At 47.5% G+C, this 18,784-nt stretch overlaps 4 protein-coding genes across 4 annotated transcripts; 1 reads left to right on the top strand and 3 right to left on the bottom strand.

Moving 5' to 3' along the window:
- Positions 1-2,150: 2,150 nt before the first annotated feature.
- On the bottom strand, positions 2,151-7,352 carry LOC117895274 (E3 ubiquitin-protein ligase CBL-B-B). Its single transcript, XM_034802799.1, is given in 7 exon segments — positions 2,151-2,904; positions 2,906-3,916; positions 5,517-5,648; positions 5,705-5,826; positions 5,891-6,015; positions 6,076-6,483; positions 6,548-7,352. Coding segments are annotated over 7 exon segments (2,607 nt in total). The 5' UTR covers positions 7,099-7,352; the 3' UTR covers positions 2,151-2,646.
- Positions 7,353-10,584: 3,232 nt separating this feature from the next.
- On the top strand, positions 10,585-15,258 carry LOC117895329 (agrin). Its single transcript, XM_034802901.1, is given in 5 exon segments — positions 10,585-10,994; positions 13,254-13,564; positions 13,566-14,275; positions 14,337-14,534; positions 14,592-15,258. Coding segments are annotated over 5 exon segments (1,896 nt in total). The 5' UTR covers positions 10,585-10,861; the 3' UTR covers positions 15,136-15,258.
- LOC117895327 (exocyst complex component 7) lies at positions 15,203-18,781 on the bottom strand. The gene is made up of 8 exons (XM_034802897.1): positions 18,645-18,781; positions 18,427-18,592; positions 17,855-18,369; positions 16,814-16,878; positions 16,021-16,751; positions 15,640-15,962; positions 15,441-15,574; positions 15,203-15,384 (listed from the first exon to the last, which is right to left on the bottom strand). Exons 1-8 carry the CDS (start codon positions 18,690-18,692, stop codon positions 15,282-15,284), a joined length of 2,085 nt encoding a protein of 694 aa, XP_034658788.1. The 5' UTR covers positions 18,693-18,781; the 3' UTR covers positions 15,203-15,281.
- LOC117895331 (protein matrimony) lies at positions 16,950-17,778 on the bottom strand. Its single transcript, XM_034802904.1, has one exon. The coding sequence runs from the start codon at positions 17,677-17,679 to the stop codon at positions 17,068-17,070; it is 612 nt and encodes a 203-aa protein (XP_034658795.1). The 5' UTR covers positions 17,680-17,778; the 3' UTR covers positions 16,950-17,067.
- Positions 18,782-18,784: the final 3 nt, after the last annotated feature.

Here is an 18,784-nt window from a genome sequence, read left to right as displayed (position 1 = left end):
GTGGTATACCTTATATACCAACGGGGCGGGTGGGGGACAACAGCAAACAGAAACAGAAAGAGTGTGAAGCGGAAAAAAAGATCGTAAGAGAGAGAAATGCCAAAACGCCATGGTAGCCCAACAACAAAAATTAGAACTCGATTTTTCAGCGGCTGAGCGTTTCGACATTTATAATGAATGCAATGCAAGAAATGAACAGCACAGTAACTAAATCCTTATTATAAACAAAAAAACGAAAAACATAAAACATTTCAAAACAAAAAAAAAACACCAAACAAACAAAAAAAATCGAAAAACTCACAAAAAATGTAACAAAAACAACAAAAAAAGAAAACGATACAAAAAATACAAGAAAAATATGTGCTTGAATACGAAAAAAAATCGCAAACTATATAAGTCAAATATATAATAAAACAACAACAAACAAACAAACGTAATATAATACAAAATAAATACATATTTCAATAAAGCCTAAAAAAATGTGTTTTTGTTTCCCTAAATTTAAATATTTGGAAAATAAATAAAGAATATGCGAGGAACCATTCCATGACTGAAAATTAAATCTAACAAGACAAATCCGACCATTAACTGTGGAGAATTCCAATTCTAAAGATTACTTCTGATAGTTTTCCTCACCCACACAAATATTACAAATCCTTTTCGATTGGTTTCTTTTTTGGTTTTATTTTTGTTTGTTTTTTTTATATATAAGAATAATTTATATCTGCTTAGATTTGTTCGGTTACATGACATGACATGACTATGGGTATGGTAATCATCATTTCCAACGTTTCCTTAACCTCCCTCTTCGGTTCCCGTTCCCTTTTTGCTGTGGACTCTCTCGTATACATCCATCTCCACGCGGACTCTCACTGCTTCCTTACTGGTTATGCTTTCTGCTCCTGCTCCTCTGTTGTATATATTTGCTTGAAGTTATATGTTTTGTATATGTTTTGTGTTTGTTCTTATGCTGCTAAAAATTCAAAATCTTTTCGCTTCACTAAATATATGTATGGTCTATATATGGGTATGGGTGTTTTCCTTATCTGTTTTGTTTTTGCTTCGAAGGGGTTCAAATTACTTACGAGTTAACGTTTTTGTTTGCATTCGAGTGTTTGTTTGTTGTCTCTATTAGTGAGTATTGCATTGATTCGATTCGATTTGTTTTGTTTTGTTTTGTTTGGTTTGTCTCCTATGCTACAAGTATGTGTATATTGTATACTAATATCGCTTAGTTTGTTAGTAGATATACGAGTATTTTGTTTCGAGGCTTTTGGGGGCTAGAACAATTGATTTGAATTTTTAAAAACCGATCGATCGACTACGATATACGATATACATATATATAAAGCCTGTAAAAAGGGATTTCGTAATACAAATTGAATAATGATTTTCGTTCTTTTCCTTTTTTTTTTTTGCTTTTTTTACTTGACTTTTGCTTGTTTGCGGAATTGAATTAATTGATTCGAACTTACAAATTACAAATACTATTACAATTACAAATACAAAAAACATTTCGAGCATTGTATAAAAAATCGAGGTAAACTTTGATAGTGCATCCGGGTTCCGGGGGACTGGAGCGTGGGCTGTCACTTGTAGTTCATTCTTTGGCGTCATTGTTGTTGTGGATAGGGGGGGAAGGAAACTCAGGGGTTTTTGCTTTTAGGCTCAGTGGTTTTACAGGAGAAAGGCGGCAGCCGCCGAAGGCATATTCGATTCGTATTCTTGTTGTTTTTGTCACGATTTCTAATGGCTGTGTTCGGTTCAAAGCGCCCCCTAAACGAGGCTATATGGCATCCAACTACATCAAAGTTGAGTTTTTGCTTTGGTTTTTGGTGTTTTCTCTTGCTTTCGGGATGATATGAGGGCGCTACTTATACAAGGATGGGCTCACCGGAGCATGAAGCATGATACTGTTTTGTTTTTTTTGTCTATAAACGATTAGATTATAGTATTTTGTTGCTTTCTATGCTAGAGAGAGAAAGTTTGTGAGAGAGCAGAGAAAAATTTCAAATTTTAATTTGTTTTTTTGGGGGGTGGGCAAGTTTGTCGTTTTTCCTTTCCAGAACTGCAACGCTTATACTTTCTAGAACTTTTCTTTTTGTTTATATTATAGTATTGTATATGTTTTTGTTTGTTTGTTTTTTGTCTCTTAATAGGAAGAAGTTAGATAGTCTTAACCATACGTGTACATAGCTATATTTGATATCCATTTTTGGGTTTTTTTTTTTATGCTTAAATTTTTGTTTCGTTTTATTCCTTTTCTTTTAATTTTTTTTTTGGTTTTTTTTTAAGGGAACTTTATCGAACTGGGGGAAAGTTGAATTGCTTGTTGGTGTGCTGGCTACGCCAAGTTTGTGGGCGGGGGAAAGGAGGCATTCTTAACCCATAATGGGGCTGGGCAGGGCGTGAGTTTAGCGTACCTACATGTATATATATATATATGTATGCGTGTGTGTGTTTGTGTTTGTGCTCCTAAATATTCACCATGATTGAGAGGGAGTCTAATGTGGAATTTCTTTTTCTTAAGACTTCTATTTAGATTTGTTTGCTTTGCCCTGGGAACAGCATTAACATTTATCATTCGCATCCATTATCATTTGAACCATCAATCTGTCAATCTTGCTTGTCTTTTGGGACACACTTTTAGGCGCTATTCTTGGAGACAAACTCGCGCAGTATGTCGCCAGCCATCTCGATGTTGTTGCGCGATATCCCCAGAGCGGTGATCGCATTCTCCTTCGAATATCCCGCATTCATCAGTCGCGCTATATACTCCAGATTGATGTTCTCGTAGGGCACGGAGCCACAGTCTTTTTGATTGATCGTCACGTTTGCATAGAGCAGCGGTTGCGTCTGCTGCTGCTGCTGCTGTTGCTGGGGAGGATTTGTTGCAGTCGCCCCCCGCCGCTGTCGTTGTTTGGTTCACTGACTGCTTGGATGCGGCCTTCTTGCCGTTGGCCAGGGTTGCGGCAGCGGCCAGCGCCGCCGAACCGCCAGTACTGGTGGTGCACAGCTGTGTGTAGTGCGAGGAGGCCGAATCCTGACGTGTGAGGGTCAGGCCACGTGCCTCCAGGGGGCGGGTATCGATCACGCCGCTAATGGTCTCCGCGGGCCCCACCTCCACGATGTCCTCGTCCAGCAGGGACAACACGGGGGAGGTGGTGCTAGTCGCTATGCGTTGCTGCCGCATCAGATCCTCCGCCAGGGTGTCCACGCTGGGCGTCACATGCGGCGGAATCGGGGGCGCTGTCGTCTGTGGCGGCACATTGTCCATGCTGCATTGAATGTTGTCGATGCTCTTGCTGCTGGTGGGCGTGGCACTCACCTTGCCCGGCGTCTCGACACCCGGCGAGGACTTGCGCGGCGGGAGTGGGGGTGCCACCACAGCGGAGGCGTTGCTGCCCAGCCCTGAGGCCGAGTCCTGGAGGTTCTGCAGAATGGCGTACGAGCTGGTCGAGGCGGTGTCACTGCCGCTGCCGCTGGACGCCGAGTTCTCTGATTTTCCAGGCAGCTTCTGGCCGTACGTGGAGTTGGTCACGCAGGAGCCAATCAGCGGTGCGCTCATGCGGTTCGTCGTCTTCTGGCTGGTGCTGGCGGAGCCGCCGCCATTGCTCAGCACAGCGGAGGCGGGCGGGGCCGAGGGCTGGGGCTGCGTGGAGGAGGATCCTGCTGCTGCTGCTGCTGCTCCTGCTGCCGCCGATGATGTGGACGAGGCGCTGGAGCTGGGCAGGCTGAGCACCGGACTGCCGCCCGAATAGAGATCATTCTGCACGGCCATGAGGCTGGGCGTGGTGCTGCGCCGGCCCAGACGCGGCGATGTGTGCGGACTGTGCTTCTCCGCGGCGGCACCAGCGGCTGCCGAGGTGCTCAGAGCGTGCAGCGAGGAGGTGGCTATGTTGAAGTCGCCCATGTCCTAGAGTGGGGTAGGCGGAGTATTAAGTTAGGCAGATAGATGTGTGGGCGGGTGGGGCTAGGGCATGCCGCTAACAGGAGCAGGCTGCAGACCTGTGCATGCAGAACGGAACAAAATGGAGAAATTCAACAACAAAAGAGAGAGTGTGAAGAGGAGAAGGAGATAACGAATAAATGAAAACATAACACAATTGCAACCAATATTTAAATATTCATAAAATGTTTATATATATTTTCTTCGTTTGTTTGTAATTATTTGTTTTTCTTGTTTTTAGCATTAAAACTTATTAAGGAAATCCGAAAAGAAAAACTAAACTAAAGGCTATGATTGTATGTATAAAAATTGCATTAGATGTATTACATAAATAAACATTATCGAATATATTGATGGTGTTACCCAGAACTGTGTCTAGGATTGGTTAACGAAATGAGCCAAAGGATGAGTTTTAATTGAGAAGAGCTCGAACGGCGGCGACTCTTTCTCAATGTTAAAATTCTGTGCTAATACTTTCAGTTCTAGCTATAAAGTAAGAAAACACCAACAACGGATCGCTATCAAAAATTGTGACCACAGTGGATGCCAAACAAACTTTGTTGTTCGTTTCATTTAAATAATCTAACTAAATTAATCAATTGTTTGCTTGCTTGCTTGGTTGGTTGGTCTCTCTCTTCCTTTCGGTATAGCCTTGTTTTCGTTTTCGTTTTGTTTTTGTTAATAATAAATTACAGTCTTAGGGCAGCCCTTGGGCTTACACATATATAAAATTGAAACCGAACACAAAACACAAAAAAACACGCTACTAAAAACTAAATATATCTTTGGAAGTATTAAACAATAAACTAATATGAAATAAACACACAACGGAGCAAAAATGTATACGTGAGGAGAGATGAGTCTAAGGAATACTGCCGGGGGGTGTGTGTGTGCATGAAGAGAGTAGATAGAAGAGGGAAGGAAGCTCTAAAAGATAATACAGAACAAAAGTTACAATTATAAATTGCTATGTACAAAAGAACGATCAAGGGCGAACCGAAAATGAATCATTAAATGAATGAATACACACTGAGAGAGAGAGAGAGAGAGAAGAAAAAGAAACAAGTGTAGAGGCAGCGAGCGCGATAACGAACATGGGGCTGATGAGCCACTTCCGCTTTGGCGCGGCGCAGAAGAACGAGAAATTTCAACTACATAATGGATGAATGAGTGTATGAATGAATGGGTATGGGTATGGGATACATGAATGAATGTGTAAATAGTTGGGTAGGGTATGGGGGATATCTCTGCATCTGTTTTTGTGGATTAGTTGCGAATGAGTTTTGGCTAATAATTTAAATATGTTACAGCTAAAACAAACAAAAAATTAATTAAAAACTGGAAACTGCAAATAACTGCTAACAGCAGGCTAAACATTAAACTTATATAAACAATAGCAGTTGTAAGAACTAACGTATATATATATATATAATGTATATATATGTAGATATAGATATGGTATATATTAACGAACCAAAAGTAATCATAAGTGTAATTATGTATATATATAAATAGCAGCACAGGCGGCAGCGGAGCAGGCGGTTTCAGGCTGTGAACAAAACTATACCTCTGTATCGTCATCATCCTGCTGCTGCTGTCGCCCATTGGTGACATTTCGATTGTGTTGCTTGCGCGGATCGAAGGCATCCACAACGATCTGTTCGGTGCCCTTGATCTCGGCGCGACAGAAGGGACAGCCCTGTGTAAAATAGGTCAGAATTGCTCGCAGTTGGGTGTTGGCAGGGGCGGGCTTACCTGTCCCTCAGAGTCCACCTGCCAGGAGGTGAGGCAGGGCGTGCACAATAGATGACCGCAGGGCTCGATGCGAATGTCCTTGTCGTTCTCCGCACAGATTTTGCATAATTGAAAGGTGCTGCCTGCAAACACCAAGAAAGGAAAGGTTTAGAGAGGAGCACGAGAATGGGCTGTGGCAGCACTTACCCATTTCACAGTATAGTTCGTATTGCTCTTGTGTGACTGTTATGTGATCCTCGGTAGGACTTTGCACCGCACAGGACAGATCCGGATTGTAGGCTTGGCCATCTGGATACAAGTAGAAGCCCTCGCTGCAAGCGGAAACGCATTAAAAATCGTTTAATTAAAGACTGAAACTAGTCCCCACTCACCGATGACCATCGAGCAGCGCCTGGCATAGCGATTTGTTCTGTGGAATCGTTTGCAGAATCTCCCCCTCTGCCGTCACATAGCCAATGGCCCACTGGCCGAGTCGTGTGCAGGACAAACGAAAGACATAGCTGCCAGCCTTGAGGATGTAGCGCTGCAGACGCGCCTTCACCTCGTCGTATGTGAGAAACGCCACATAGCCCGGATGTGTGACGGCCAGGATTTGCCAGTTGCGCAGCAAGGTGACCCACGGCTGGAACAGACGCGTGAAGACATCGAATTCAAAATTCGAAATGAAATCGTTGCACGTCAGATCAATGGTGGTCTTCAGGGCCATAGCCTCCAGCCCCGACGATATCGGATGCACTTTGTTTAGCTCCTGTCGAAAGATCTTCCAAGGCACCAGTGTGCTGTGGGGCGAGAGTGAAATGAGTATGAGCATGTTGACGCGATGCCACAACAACGAGCACTCACCTGTTACCAAAATTACTCTTCCAGAAGTCGGCCGCATCGGCCTTGGTGATTCGAAACTGATCGCCGGCAAAGACGCCATTGGGAAATATCGCCTTGAGCTCGCTGAGCATGTGGGAGAAGACCAAACTAAGTTTGGTCAGGTTACGGCGATAGTGGGAGTTCTCATCGAACATCTTCTCCTTGCCCTCCTTGAAGAGCTTGATGGCCTGCTTGCATTTGCGCATCAGATTGTTGATGAAGACGTTGAAGTGCTCGTTGGCGTGCAGGAGGTGCATCTGGTCCTCGTTCTTCGAGTAGATGAGACGCAGTCGCTGATACGTGTCCGGCAGTATGTCCAGTATGAAGGGTGGACTGTTCTTGAGGTTCATTTTGGGCTGCTGGCAGAGCTTGACCACCTTGTCCATCAGCTTCCACGTCTTCTCCAGCGTTTTCTTGTCCGTGGACAGGCGCTGCGAGACGCATGCCTCCGAGATGGCACCGTGCAGTTTCGAAAAGAGTGAAGGAAAAATTTTTGGTTGTGATTGCACGCGAGCTGTGCCTCTCGTCGCCATCTTTTCTCTGCTGCTGCTGCTGTTCTGCGCTGCGCTGCTGTTGTTGTTGCTGCTTTTGGGAGTTGTAGGTTTCACTCTTGACGTTCACGACATGAATTCACAGCTGACCAAAACTACGCACGCACTAAACGGGAACTCTCGCACTATTATTTATGCACTAGGCGTGTGCATTTATTTGCACATTTCATTTGCTCGGGTTCAGTTGTAGTTAATTTTTTTTTTTTTTTTGGTATTTAATCGCTAGGGCGAATTGGATGGAAGTTGGAATCAGTGTGGCCGAGGATACATTAAAATATACCGCACATATACTGTAAAACTGTAAATATACCGAAAATACTAAATTGTATTCCTAGATTTGGATGTTGATAGTATAGTAAGGGTGTTTGTATACCCTATTTCCATAAATTAATATTAAAATGTCACTTTCAAAGCTTCTCTCAAACATTAATAATGACTTTCTAACCTTTTCATATGCCTTCTATGTATATACACATATGTGTATCGATCTAGATATATTCTCGGTATCTGCATAATATGTTGAGATGGCTTACCAACACAGATGGAATTTGTTTGGCAAAGATTTCCAAAATTTCATCAATTCGAGGATATTTATCCCTCCAAGGGTACTAAATGTTGCTTATTCCGTGCAAGTGTTGAGGAACAGTGCTGCTCACTTTTCACAGCAGTGCTGCAAAACGGCACACAGCACAGGGTGCCTTTTGTAAAAATCCGTTATAGAAAAAGCATGTAGAATGCATGGGATGTAAAATGCATGTGTATACCAACAGATGGCGATGTCATAGAAACTTCATTTTAATTTTTTTCTGTTGGAAGAATTCAAGTAAATCCAGAAAATGACCCTATTTTAATGATGAGCTGGCCATAGATTCCGTTTATCAGTTACAGTTCTTTCTCCCTTTAATCTTCTGCAGCTAACAATGTTTTTGGAAATTCTTTGTGTGATTCAGAAACTTCCTTTCATTGATCTTCCCTCCTCCCCATATAATTGGAGCTCTCTGGCACAGCATTTATATAATACGAGTACGACAAACTCGAATCTCGTCTTTTTCTTGATGCGGCGTCACAGTCCCAGAGGCTGTGATTAGTGCCGCCTCGTAGAAAACCCGCAGAACAGGTGCGTGGATGGGGTATGGGCCGGGATTGGGATGCCGACGCCTGCTTCTATCTTTTATTATTGCCATTTCTTCGCACACAATCTTTTTAATATGCACTGCCACCAGTGCAGCTACAATTTTCACTTTCCATTTTATTGGCAGCCCCGCAGGCCGCAGTAGCAGCAGCAGCAGCAGCAGCCGCAGCAGAAACCGCAGGCAAACGTCAAATATTTGGCCAAAAAGAAATTGCACGGCTGCCAAAAGGTTTTTACGTCTGCCTGGCTTTCTTTTAATTAATTTTTCGGCTTTTTCCTGTGTGTTCGTGTGTGTGTGTGTGTGTGAGGCTGTGCCGCTGGTCGTGTCTCCAGCATTAGTTCTGGACGCGATGATGGCGCTTAAAAGCAAAGTCATGGCTGTCATATGCAGTTTGGCTCCAAGGCCCCCACTGACGTGACGGTCGCTGCCGCCGTCGTCTGGCTGCCCAAAAACTAACTGTAAACCATTCACTTACTGACCTCTTTTTTACCGCTGCTGCCTGCTGCTGCTGCTGCTTTTGTTGCTGCTGTGCAGCCGCCTCCACCTCCACTCAATTTTCTTTAATGCACACGCGACTCTCCCGCCGCCACCGCCATTGATCTGTATGTGTGTGTGTGTGACCCTTATTCGCAACGCCACTCAGGCGTAAAATTTATGGCTTTAAAGCCCAAGTCTATAAACACAGCTTCCAGCTAGCAAAGAGAGCTGCCTGCACCAGTGCGGTGGCGGTGGCGGTGGCTGCACTTTCTACTGCAACTGCAACTTGGAATCGTGTGGATCGTGTCTATTGGAGAGGAGGAGCACCGCACCGCACAGCATGGAGCATGGAAGCATGGAGCGCATGGAGTGTGTGTGTGGTGTGTGTTATAATTTCAAATGCGGTTCGCCTTTTTGGTTGCATTTGCTGCCACTTTTGGCAAATTAAATTTGTACGCAAAACCGATTAGGCAGCAGCGGGCAGACAAACAACATGGCCAAGTTGTTATTTTAAATACCGACAACTCCATTTAATCAATATGCCATGCTGCCATGAAACAAGGCGATGCGATAGCTTCTCCAGCATATGGGCTCCAGCTACATCGCTGTGTAAGCTCTGCAGCACACTCCGCTGTAAGCCAGCGTCGACTGCGCTGCCTTTCACTCATATAAATTTGTTGGCATTGCAAATTCGGTGCCATTCGTCGGCGCATTGTCAAACCTTTCTCTTCGTTTCGCTGGAGCCTGCCTGGACTACTGCGACTCTACTTTATTACTCTCTGCTGTGCGCTTGAGACGGAGACGGAGACGGAGAAGGAGACGCACTGGAAGCCAATTCTGTGCAACAAAAGAAAAGAAGCAACAATAAGAACGTATAATTTTTATGAATGTACAAAAATCGGATGTGCGCGTGTGTGTGTGAGTGTCGTGCCAGAGAGTGTGTTCCATTCATTCATTGAAAACGTCAGCGCGGGGACAACATCAACAACAACAACAATACATGTACAATATAATGCAATCGCCAGCGTCGTCATCGTCGTAGCAGTAAGCTTCTGCAGAGGCCTAGCATCATTGGAGAGAAGAGCACAGACAGCGCAAAAACAGAGCAGCGTCAGCGTCAGCAGCAGCAGCAGCAGCATCGGCAGCAGCGCAGCGCAGTGATCACTTCATATGCGAATCTCAGCGAGCGCGCATCAAAATCAAATTCAAACGGCAAAAGAGTAACGAACTACTCCCCGCCATAGAGGAGTCGCCGCCACAGGGGGAGGAAGCTGTGAAAAGAATTTTTTGTGTGCATAATAAAAAGCGATACGATCCAGAACGAACCAACGAACGATCGACGGAACGGCGGAACGGTGTTTAAAAGCACTCTGAAAGCGTAATTGAAATCAAATTAAAGGCCAAACCGTGCAAAAAGTAAGAGAAAAGGCCAGGCACAGGCGATAAAAAAGAAATTATGCTCCATTGTGCGATTGTATGACGAAAGAGAGTGAGAAGAGAGAGAGAGGTCAAGTGCTTTAGCTTAGAGGAGCAGCAGCAGCAGCAGAAGCATCAGCAATCCTCATCTAAGACGACCAGAAGCCCAGCAGAGGGAAGAGCATCCAAAAGGGGGAAGTAAATAGGCAACGAATGAACTCATGAAATAAAAGGGCCAGAGCAGTGTTGTGAGGTGACCACAAGAGAGAGACACAAGAAGACTACCGTTAATTCGATCGTTGAAAGAGAGTCATCGAGCGACGAAACAACAGCAGCCGCAGCAGCAAACAGTAGCAGATTCTGCGGTAATCTTGCACCAGTTTAAGAGGCGTCTTGTGGTGTGTGGTGTGTGGCGTGTGGTTTGTGCAGCAAAGGCAAAAAGGCATAGGAAAAACTTTCTTCATTTCAACGCAAGTCAAAGTCGTGTCGTGTCGTGATCCGCTGCCGCCGTCGCATAGCTGGTAGTGAACTTGAGCAGAAACTACAACAACAACCACAACAACAACAACTGTTGCTATTATTTCAATTGTTAACGAGCGAAAGCGCCGTAGTCACGCACACGTCGTTGGATCAGCAGCAGCAGCAGCAGCCAGAGCCAGAGCTACAGCCAGACAGCAGCAGCAGCAGCAGGCAGCAGGAAAGTGCAGTCGACAGTGAAAATGTACCAGCCCCAGAGACAAACAAGGCCCCAGGCCCAGTGCCAGAGTCAGCTCCATCCCCAGTTAAGGCTTAAGCGCCAGCTGTTTGGCGCACTGCTTGCCATGTTAATGTTGACGGCATCCACCGCTAATGGTAAGTCTCATACGCTGCACTTGCAGGAAAAGTGGTTTCCTTCCAGAAAGAAGCCTCGATTCAGCTGGGAGGTGTGCAGGGTAGGGACGTGCTATTTGCTCGTCCCCGGATCTAGTTAGACCCACCAGCTGTGCTGGTAGAAAGGTGCCGTCGTAGCCATCGTCCGAGTAGCTATTAATTTCTAAGGTACCAGAGTGCGGAAAGCGCCACAAAGTGAATGGAAACTGGCACACATACGAGTACGAGTATGTACATACATATGTATGCATGTGTGTGTGTGTGTATGTAGCTACAGAGGCTACCCAAAACATCCAAGCACTTCCCTCTGCCTTTGCCACTGCTCCCCCCTTTCCGTACAGACCACGCACAACATGCTCGTAAATATTTTCGTGCACAATTTGTCCAACATTCAAATAAATTCATTAAAGGCATGCTCCGGCACACAGAGAAGGGTAGGGAGTACGAAGGGAAATCGGTAGGGAGCACGCACAGTGGAAACGAGCGGAAAATTGCCTCCTCTGCAGAGGGGCGTCCATTTCGAGTTGAACCCTCGAAGCCACAGCGGAACGCAGAGCGTTGCCCAAGTGATTTGCCTGTTCAGAGCTCGTCATGATCGTTTCTTCGATTAATTGATATCAGAATTTCATCAGAGATTGATGGGTGAAAGATCAATTAGCCCCCGGAGTATATATTTTGATTTGATTGAATGGGGCTGGGAGAGAATGGTGCCTGATCAACTGATCAATTGCGAAATCACTTGCAGAGTGATTCATGTGTAATGGCATGGCCCTGGTTATGATTCTACGATTGATCAGAGTTTGCTTTCCACTGTGCTGCCCGTGTCCATGATGCTAGTGTGTGGGGGTAGCAGCAGCAGCAGCAGCATCAGAGCTCACATATCATGTCTCTCGCCAGAGTCCATGTCCATGAGCTACCAGCAGCAGCAGCAAAACCTCAGCCCAGGGCAATGCAATGCGTTGGCTGGTGGCTTTTTCCACTTTTGAAAATTATACGGTTTGTGCTTCGCTCTTTTTTTCTCTTTTTGCAATTGATGGCATCCGATAGGCAGCAGGAGGAGGAGCTGCAGCAGCAGGAGAATGTGATGGAGAAGGAAATGTGGGTATGGGCATAGGAATTGGCTAGGGAATGTGCCAAAGCATGGGGTTGGGGTTGGGGTTGGGCTTCACATAGTTTTAATGCCGAATGAATGTCTGTCTACCCCATGGAGCGTTTACATCTGCATTAATTCCCTAACGCCGCTTAATTTTCTCCAACTTTAATAGCCACTGCGAGGGCTGCGCTGCCCCGTCCAACCATCCATTAAGCGTGGAATGTCTGCTGCGTTTTGTTTGAATGCTGAAAATGTTGAAATTCTCATCTCAAACAAATTGGAATAATGAACGTGGGTTCAATTATCGCAGCCAAACAATCGCAGCCAGCCCCAAAGAGCGCTAATAGATTTTCTACTCTGCGTCTTCGTCTCCATCTCTGGCGTGTGCCCCGTGCCCCGTCTGCGTGTGGGCATCGTCTTCCTCTGTACCCAAAACTGGAGGCGGCACTGCCGTCGCTTTCTTTACAAACAAAACCAACGGAGCCACATCCGACCAAAGACAACAGAAACATTCGGTGCGGCACGGCCCGGTCCAAGTCCAAGTCCGAACCGACGGCCGGAGGCAATTAGTGTGAAAATTTCACTTGCAGTTTTTAGCACAGATTAAGCTTACGATCTCTGGCGGGGATTAGCATGAACACAATTATAGATGGAGGTCGCTGATAGTACCAGCTGTACCGCCATCCCTCCCCCAGCACATACATACAATTTCTTCCAAAATTTCCATTGTGTGTGGTGTGGTGTGTTTTTTATTGTACTTGGAATCGACTCATTCGGGGCCAACATTTGCCATTTCCCATCTGCCGTTTGCCGTTAGCGAGCCCCCGCTACCGCCTTACAACGGCAATGGCTCTGCAGAGCAACTCCATAAACTCCCAAATTATTCCGGTTAATGGGGGGTTACATGAGTCGGTCATGCGATCATTGAGCGGCGGCGGTGGAAGGCAGAGTAAGAGTTCAGCTAGACAGTGGGTCACAACTGCGCAAAATGTTCTTCGGACTGAAGCTAATCTTAAATTTGTATGCCGCACAATGTCTCTTCCGCATGCGGCCAAAGAGCAGACTCTGGTCGTAGCAGACGCAGCTTTGATACCCTGGAAATGATAAAAATACATAACAGATCTCGCTCTTCTATCTCTCACCCTCAGGCGCCGTCACAGACTCACCCATTAAGATCATCAAGCTGCCCGCACAGGCGCCTGTCATACGTTACCGCAGTGCCGATGCCGCGCCGGACTCGCTGCTGATCAACTACCGCCAGGATGCGCAGCCGGAGCTGTCGTCCACGCTGATGCAGGCACCAGGAGCAGCGGCCGCCGCTCTCGAGAGTCTGCTGCGCGAGGAGACCGAACAGCTGCAGCAGGCGCAAATGGGCAGACAGAATCGTGCCAGCAGCTCCAACAACAGCTGCCCGCGGTCGTGTCCGCCCAGTCTGACGGTCGGTGCAGAGCCGGTGTGTCGGCAGCGATGGATTGATCTACGCGAACATTTGCGAACTGCGCAAGAAGACGTGCACACGGAATGGCCTGTCGCTGGTGAAGGATGAGCGGGAGGGCTGTGAGCGGTCCAAGGGCTCCGAGTGCAAGCATCGCTGCAGCACGGAGAAGGATCCCGTGTGTGGCACCGACGGGCGCACCTATCTGAATCGCTGCATGCTGCGCGTGCAGTCCTGCCGCGTGGGACTGGCCGCCGTCAAGATCTCGCATGTGGGTCCCTGCAGCAACACGAGCGCCATACGGGAATCCTGTCCCGTGGACTGCAACAGCGCACCCAAGGATGGGCCCATCTGTGCCTCCGATGGGAATGTGTACAACTCCACGTGCGAGATGAAGCTGCACACGTGCGGCCAGGGTGTGGTGAAGACCAGCCGCAAGCACTGCCAGTCGACGCGGATGTGCCGCGAGTCATGCTGGCGCGTGGCCAGACCCACCTGCGGCTCCGACGGACGTCTCTATGCCAGCCTCTGCAAGATGCGCTCCTCCAACTGCGGCAAGCATGTGTTCGAGGTGCCACTCTCCTTCTGCATGACCCAGGAGCGGCACGGCAATGCAGCGGACGCCTGTCCCACCGATTGCCCCAAGACCTCGGCGGACTCGCCCTCGCAGTATGTGTGCGGCAGCGATGGCAACATCTACTCCTCCCTGTGCGAGCTGAAGATGCTCAACTGCGGGTAAGTGTCAGCATTAAACCTGCAGAACTTTTCTCTTTTAATGGTGAAATTCCTATTCCAGGCCACAGCGCAAGTCCATTCAAAAGATGAGCATGGACAAGTGCAAGAATCGCCTGATTCGCTGCAAGCAGCTGCCGCCCTGCAAGGACTTTAACAATCTCTTTGGCTCCATCTTCAGCTCCAGGCGGAACGACAAGCTGTGCGGCACAGACGCCAAGACCTACAACAACGAATGCGAGCTGGCCCATGCCACCTGCCTGTAAGTATCAGGAATATTCCTACTTAATTCCCATTTAATCCCAACGCTGCCTTGCAGACGCGGCGTTAATCTGGCGCACATTGGTCCCTGCACGGATCTGAATACGCCCAGCAAGGATTGCGGTGATGCCTGCACGCGTGCGGACCTCGTGCAGCAGCCGGTGTGCGGCTCCGATGGCAACACCTTTGCCTCGCTGTGCGAGTTCAAGCGACGCACCTGCCACATGCGCGTGGTGGCCGTTTCGCTGAAGAACTGCGCCCTGACCGCCGACTGTGACTCGGATTGCGATGCACAGCCACCGAATTTCGTGTGCGGATCGGACAACAGGTTCTACAAGTCCGAGTGTCACATGCGCAAGGAGAACTGCGGCAAGCATGTGTTTGTGGTGCCCCTGAAGCGCTGCCTGGCCGCCTTCCAGTTCAAGGGATGTGCACGCATCTGTCCGAGGGAGTTCGAGCCCGTGTGCGGCAGCGACAATAAGACATATTTGAACGACTGCTTCCTGGACATTGAGAATTGTCGCACCAATAGCACGGTGGATGTGCAGCACTATGGCGCCTGTGGACGCCCCGAGGCGCCCTCCACTAATTTCCTGTATTAGCCGGAGCAACGTGACGCCTTCGAGTTTCACTTGGCATTTAATATTTGTAGGCTATAGTCTTGTATTGTATTTTTTTAAAGCGATATTTATTGAGTTTTGCATTAAAACCCCCGAACGAACTTACGTTAGTGGAATGCAAAGGAAGTCTAGGCGGAGTCATCGAAGAGTTTGCTCAGCATGGCATTGATCTCGTGCGGCCTGTACTTGACGTACTTGTCGGGATTCTTGCTGAATTGCACAGCGGCATACCTAGAAGAACCAAGCATAAGATAACTCTCTGAAATCAGCAACAAACCCCAGCTTACATCTCGAAGAAGCGATTATATTTGGGCAGAATGTGCTCCATATTGTCACGCTTGATGCCCCCGCGCAGTATCACATCGGGTATGGAGATGCCACGCTGTATCTTGCAGGCCTCTTCGAAGTCTTTGTTGAAGTTCTGGCAAAAGAAAATTCAACAGTTTATGGAGCAGCAGCAAGAGCGGCGATCCTCATAATACATACAGAAAATCTCTCCTTGAGCACACTGCGATCCTTGTCCTTGACTTTGCCAGCCACTGGCTTGGGCAGCTCATCCAGCGAGTAGATGCCCTGCAGCATCTTGGACCAGGTCTTCTGATAGCTGGCCTTCAGTTCGCGTATCATTTCGAGGTAGCTGTGCTCGCAGTCCGGCTCCGCCAGCGTAACCAAATCAATGAGGTTCGAGCGCTGCAGGGACTTGAGGATGTAGTGAATGTTGTTCAAGCGAAAGAGATGCTTGGTGGCCTGATCGTTGTACTGCTCGCACTTGTTCATAATCGACAGATTCAATTCCGCCAAAGCTTTCTCTGCAAAGAGGAAGAGTAAAGAACATAAAATGGAACTTCGACTGCCATTTCCACTCACTTATGTAGATGGCCAGCAGAGCCTTATTGCGCTCCTCGCCAGGCAGCGCCTTCTTCATCAGAATGGTGTCCAGCTGCGTGGAGTAGAGCACATCCTGCGCCAGTATGGAGCCAATTACATCAAAGTGTTCATACAAATGCTCAATGAACCAAATCGTATTGGAGGTCAGCTCGTGCACGGTGGCATCTTTGGGCACATTGCTCTGGCCCACGATATTTGTGCTCGACTCGCCCTTGACCACGTCCAGAAAGTGCTCCAAAGCCTTGGCGCCCGTATGCTGCAGTTTGTTGAGCACTTTGGTGAGCTGTTCACGCTGCGCAGGATCATACGTGCGCTCAATGTCGGGCTGCAGCAGTATGACACGCTTCAGCGCAGAGAATATGCCCAAAGCAGAGGTCCACTCCTTGCGGGAGATGCAGCGCATTATGCGCTGGGTAATAGCCTCCGCATCCTTGACCACCAGCTCGATGGCATTGTAGGCGAGGCGAGCAAAGACTTCGTTGTGCTTCGACTGCGGTATAATGTCATGCATAATGGCACGCTCCCAGTTGAGCAGCCGCTGCAGGCCGAGCAGCATGACCAGATACTTGTCCAGCTCCTGGTCCCCATCCAGCAGATCCTCCGAGGTCAAGTGATCTGAATGGGATGATGCCTTCTTAATGGAGAATCCAGTTGATTGCTCAATGGTTTGTGTCGCCCGCAAATACAGCTTGTTGGCCTTCTTCTCGAAGCTGCAGATAAGGTATGGTGAGAATTAGTTTAACTCATGGCATGGAATGGATAAACTAATTACATTTGCTGCAGACGCGCTGAGGTGTTCTTCTTGGGCTCCGCTTGGCGTCCACCGTGTCGAGGTCTCTGCAAGATGTACGACAATCAAATGGTTTATTTTTAAAACAAAGGAAACACACAAATTATTTCTCATTCTCTGAAGGTTTGCATACAGATTTATTTGATTATTTTTGGGGTGGTACATAAAACGCATTAAAATCTTAAGCTTAAAATTGTTAGAGTTTGGATACGCCAGCGATCCCTTAGGGCAATCCCTTAGAGTTCTTTTAGCACATCCAAAATGCGATTGCAATCCTCATCGGTGGACAGGCCAATGTTTTTTAGATCATCTCTCTCCATGGAGGCCAGATCGACCAGATCAATGTGAGCCTTCTCGAAATTATCCACATATTGCGCCAGGCCAACATGCACGAGCACCTGCTCCACATTGGCGCCGTGATTGAACACGTACGAGTGATTGGAGGCCATTATGGAGCGACGACGCGACTCGCGGCAGAGCGACGTCTCAACATTCGAATCGTCGGATAAGTTATCCGAACTGCTGTTGCTCTTCTGCTCCCGCTCGGTGCCATCCTCCTTCCTCTTGGATAGTACGACCACTGGAGCTGCGATCTCCGTGCGGTGCATGTGATGCATATATTTCTTCAGCGGCGGCTTCTTGAACGTCTTTGCCAGCATGGTCTTTGCGGGACTCTTCAGGGCGCGCATACTCTGTATGGGCGACATGTTGGGCGAACGAAAAGCGCCCGTGATTGGCGTCGAGCAACGCACATTCGATGTGTTCACATTCAGGTGGTTCCACCTCATCGTGGGAGTGAGATTAAAGTTGAATTTGCTTTTGTTTGTGGGTGTGCGGCATTCCTCCATTTTTGTTCACAATTTAATTTAATGACAATTACACTTGGACAATGATACGGTACGGCAAGAACACGCTGATTAAATGGCAATGGCGGCGCCCAAGAGCACTGGGCAGCTTTTTCGAAGTAGTCCCGTTGCACGAAATGTCATAGAATGCAGAGTTGCACTCGGTTACGGTACTCACCAAAGCTTCGTGGCCCCAGCTGTTGCTCTTCTGATGATCTTTCAGCAGCTGCAGCGACCGCAGCACCACATCTCCCCTCTCCGTTGCATAGATGTGTGTGTACTCCCGCATGTTCTGCTCCAGCCAGTGCGAAATCGTGAAGAGCTCCTCGCGTGTGGTCTGCGAAAGTTGGCGAAAGGACGTGTACTCATCGCTGGATGAGTCATCTTCGATGTAGATGAGATCCAGCAGCTCCACTGGCTTCAGTGGGGCACTGTGCTTCTTCAACAGCATGCTGTAGTGCTGGTTTAGGCCCTCGCAGCCGGTGTTGAACAGACTGGTCACATTTTCCAGCTCTACACTTTGCGAATTGTTGTGCAAAAAGTAGTCCATGGCGGCGCGCAGCTTGGCCAGCGCCTCCAGAAACACGGAAATGTTTCCCTCCACCGGCCCCTGATGTATAAGCTGGCACACCTCCTGCGAGACATCGTAGTGCGAGAGCACGCTCTCCAGGCAGTTGAGTGTAGCCTCTAGGTCTGAAAAGAGGCGGTGACCACAGAAATATAAGTGTTTGATGTGCACAAAGAACTTACTTTGCTGTCGCTTCTGTAGCTGCTCCGTTTCCTGATATACTGGCAGTATTGTTTGCTCTAGATTACCCAGCCGCTTCTCAAAGACGGTAAGAATGCTGGACATTTGCGTGGAGAGATCATGATACTTGTCCACACGGTCTTTCAGCAGGGCCAAATTTGTTGCTTCCTATGAAAAAATGCACTATTAATATGTGCACAGGTTTGACAACTGTTGTTACCTTTTCCAATTTGTTGTGTGCCTGCAGTGAACTGTCCAGGTTATTCATTTTACTGCAAAAAGCCAAATACAGCTTAAATTGAATTGCAATTTACGGAAAAACAAAAACACTTGTAAATCCAACGATAGCGATATTACACT

Source organism: Drosophila subobscura, chromosome J, assembly GCF_008121235.1.
Source record: "Drosophila subobscura isolate 14011-0131.10 chromosome J, UCBerk_Dsub_1.0, whole genome shotgun sequence".
Lineage (NCBI taxonomy): Eukaryota > Metazoa > Arthropoda > Insecta > Diptera > Drosophilidae > Drosophila > Drosophila subobscura.
This window is presented reverse-complemented; position numbering and strand designations above follow the sequence as displayed.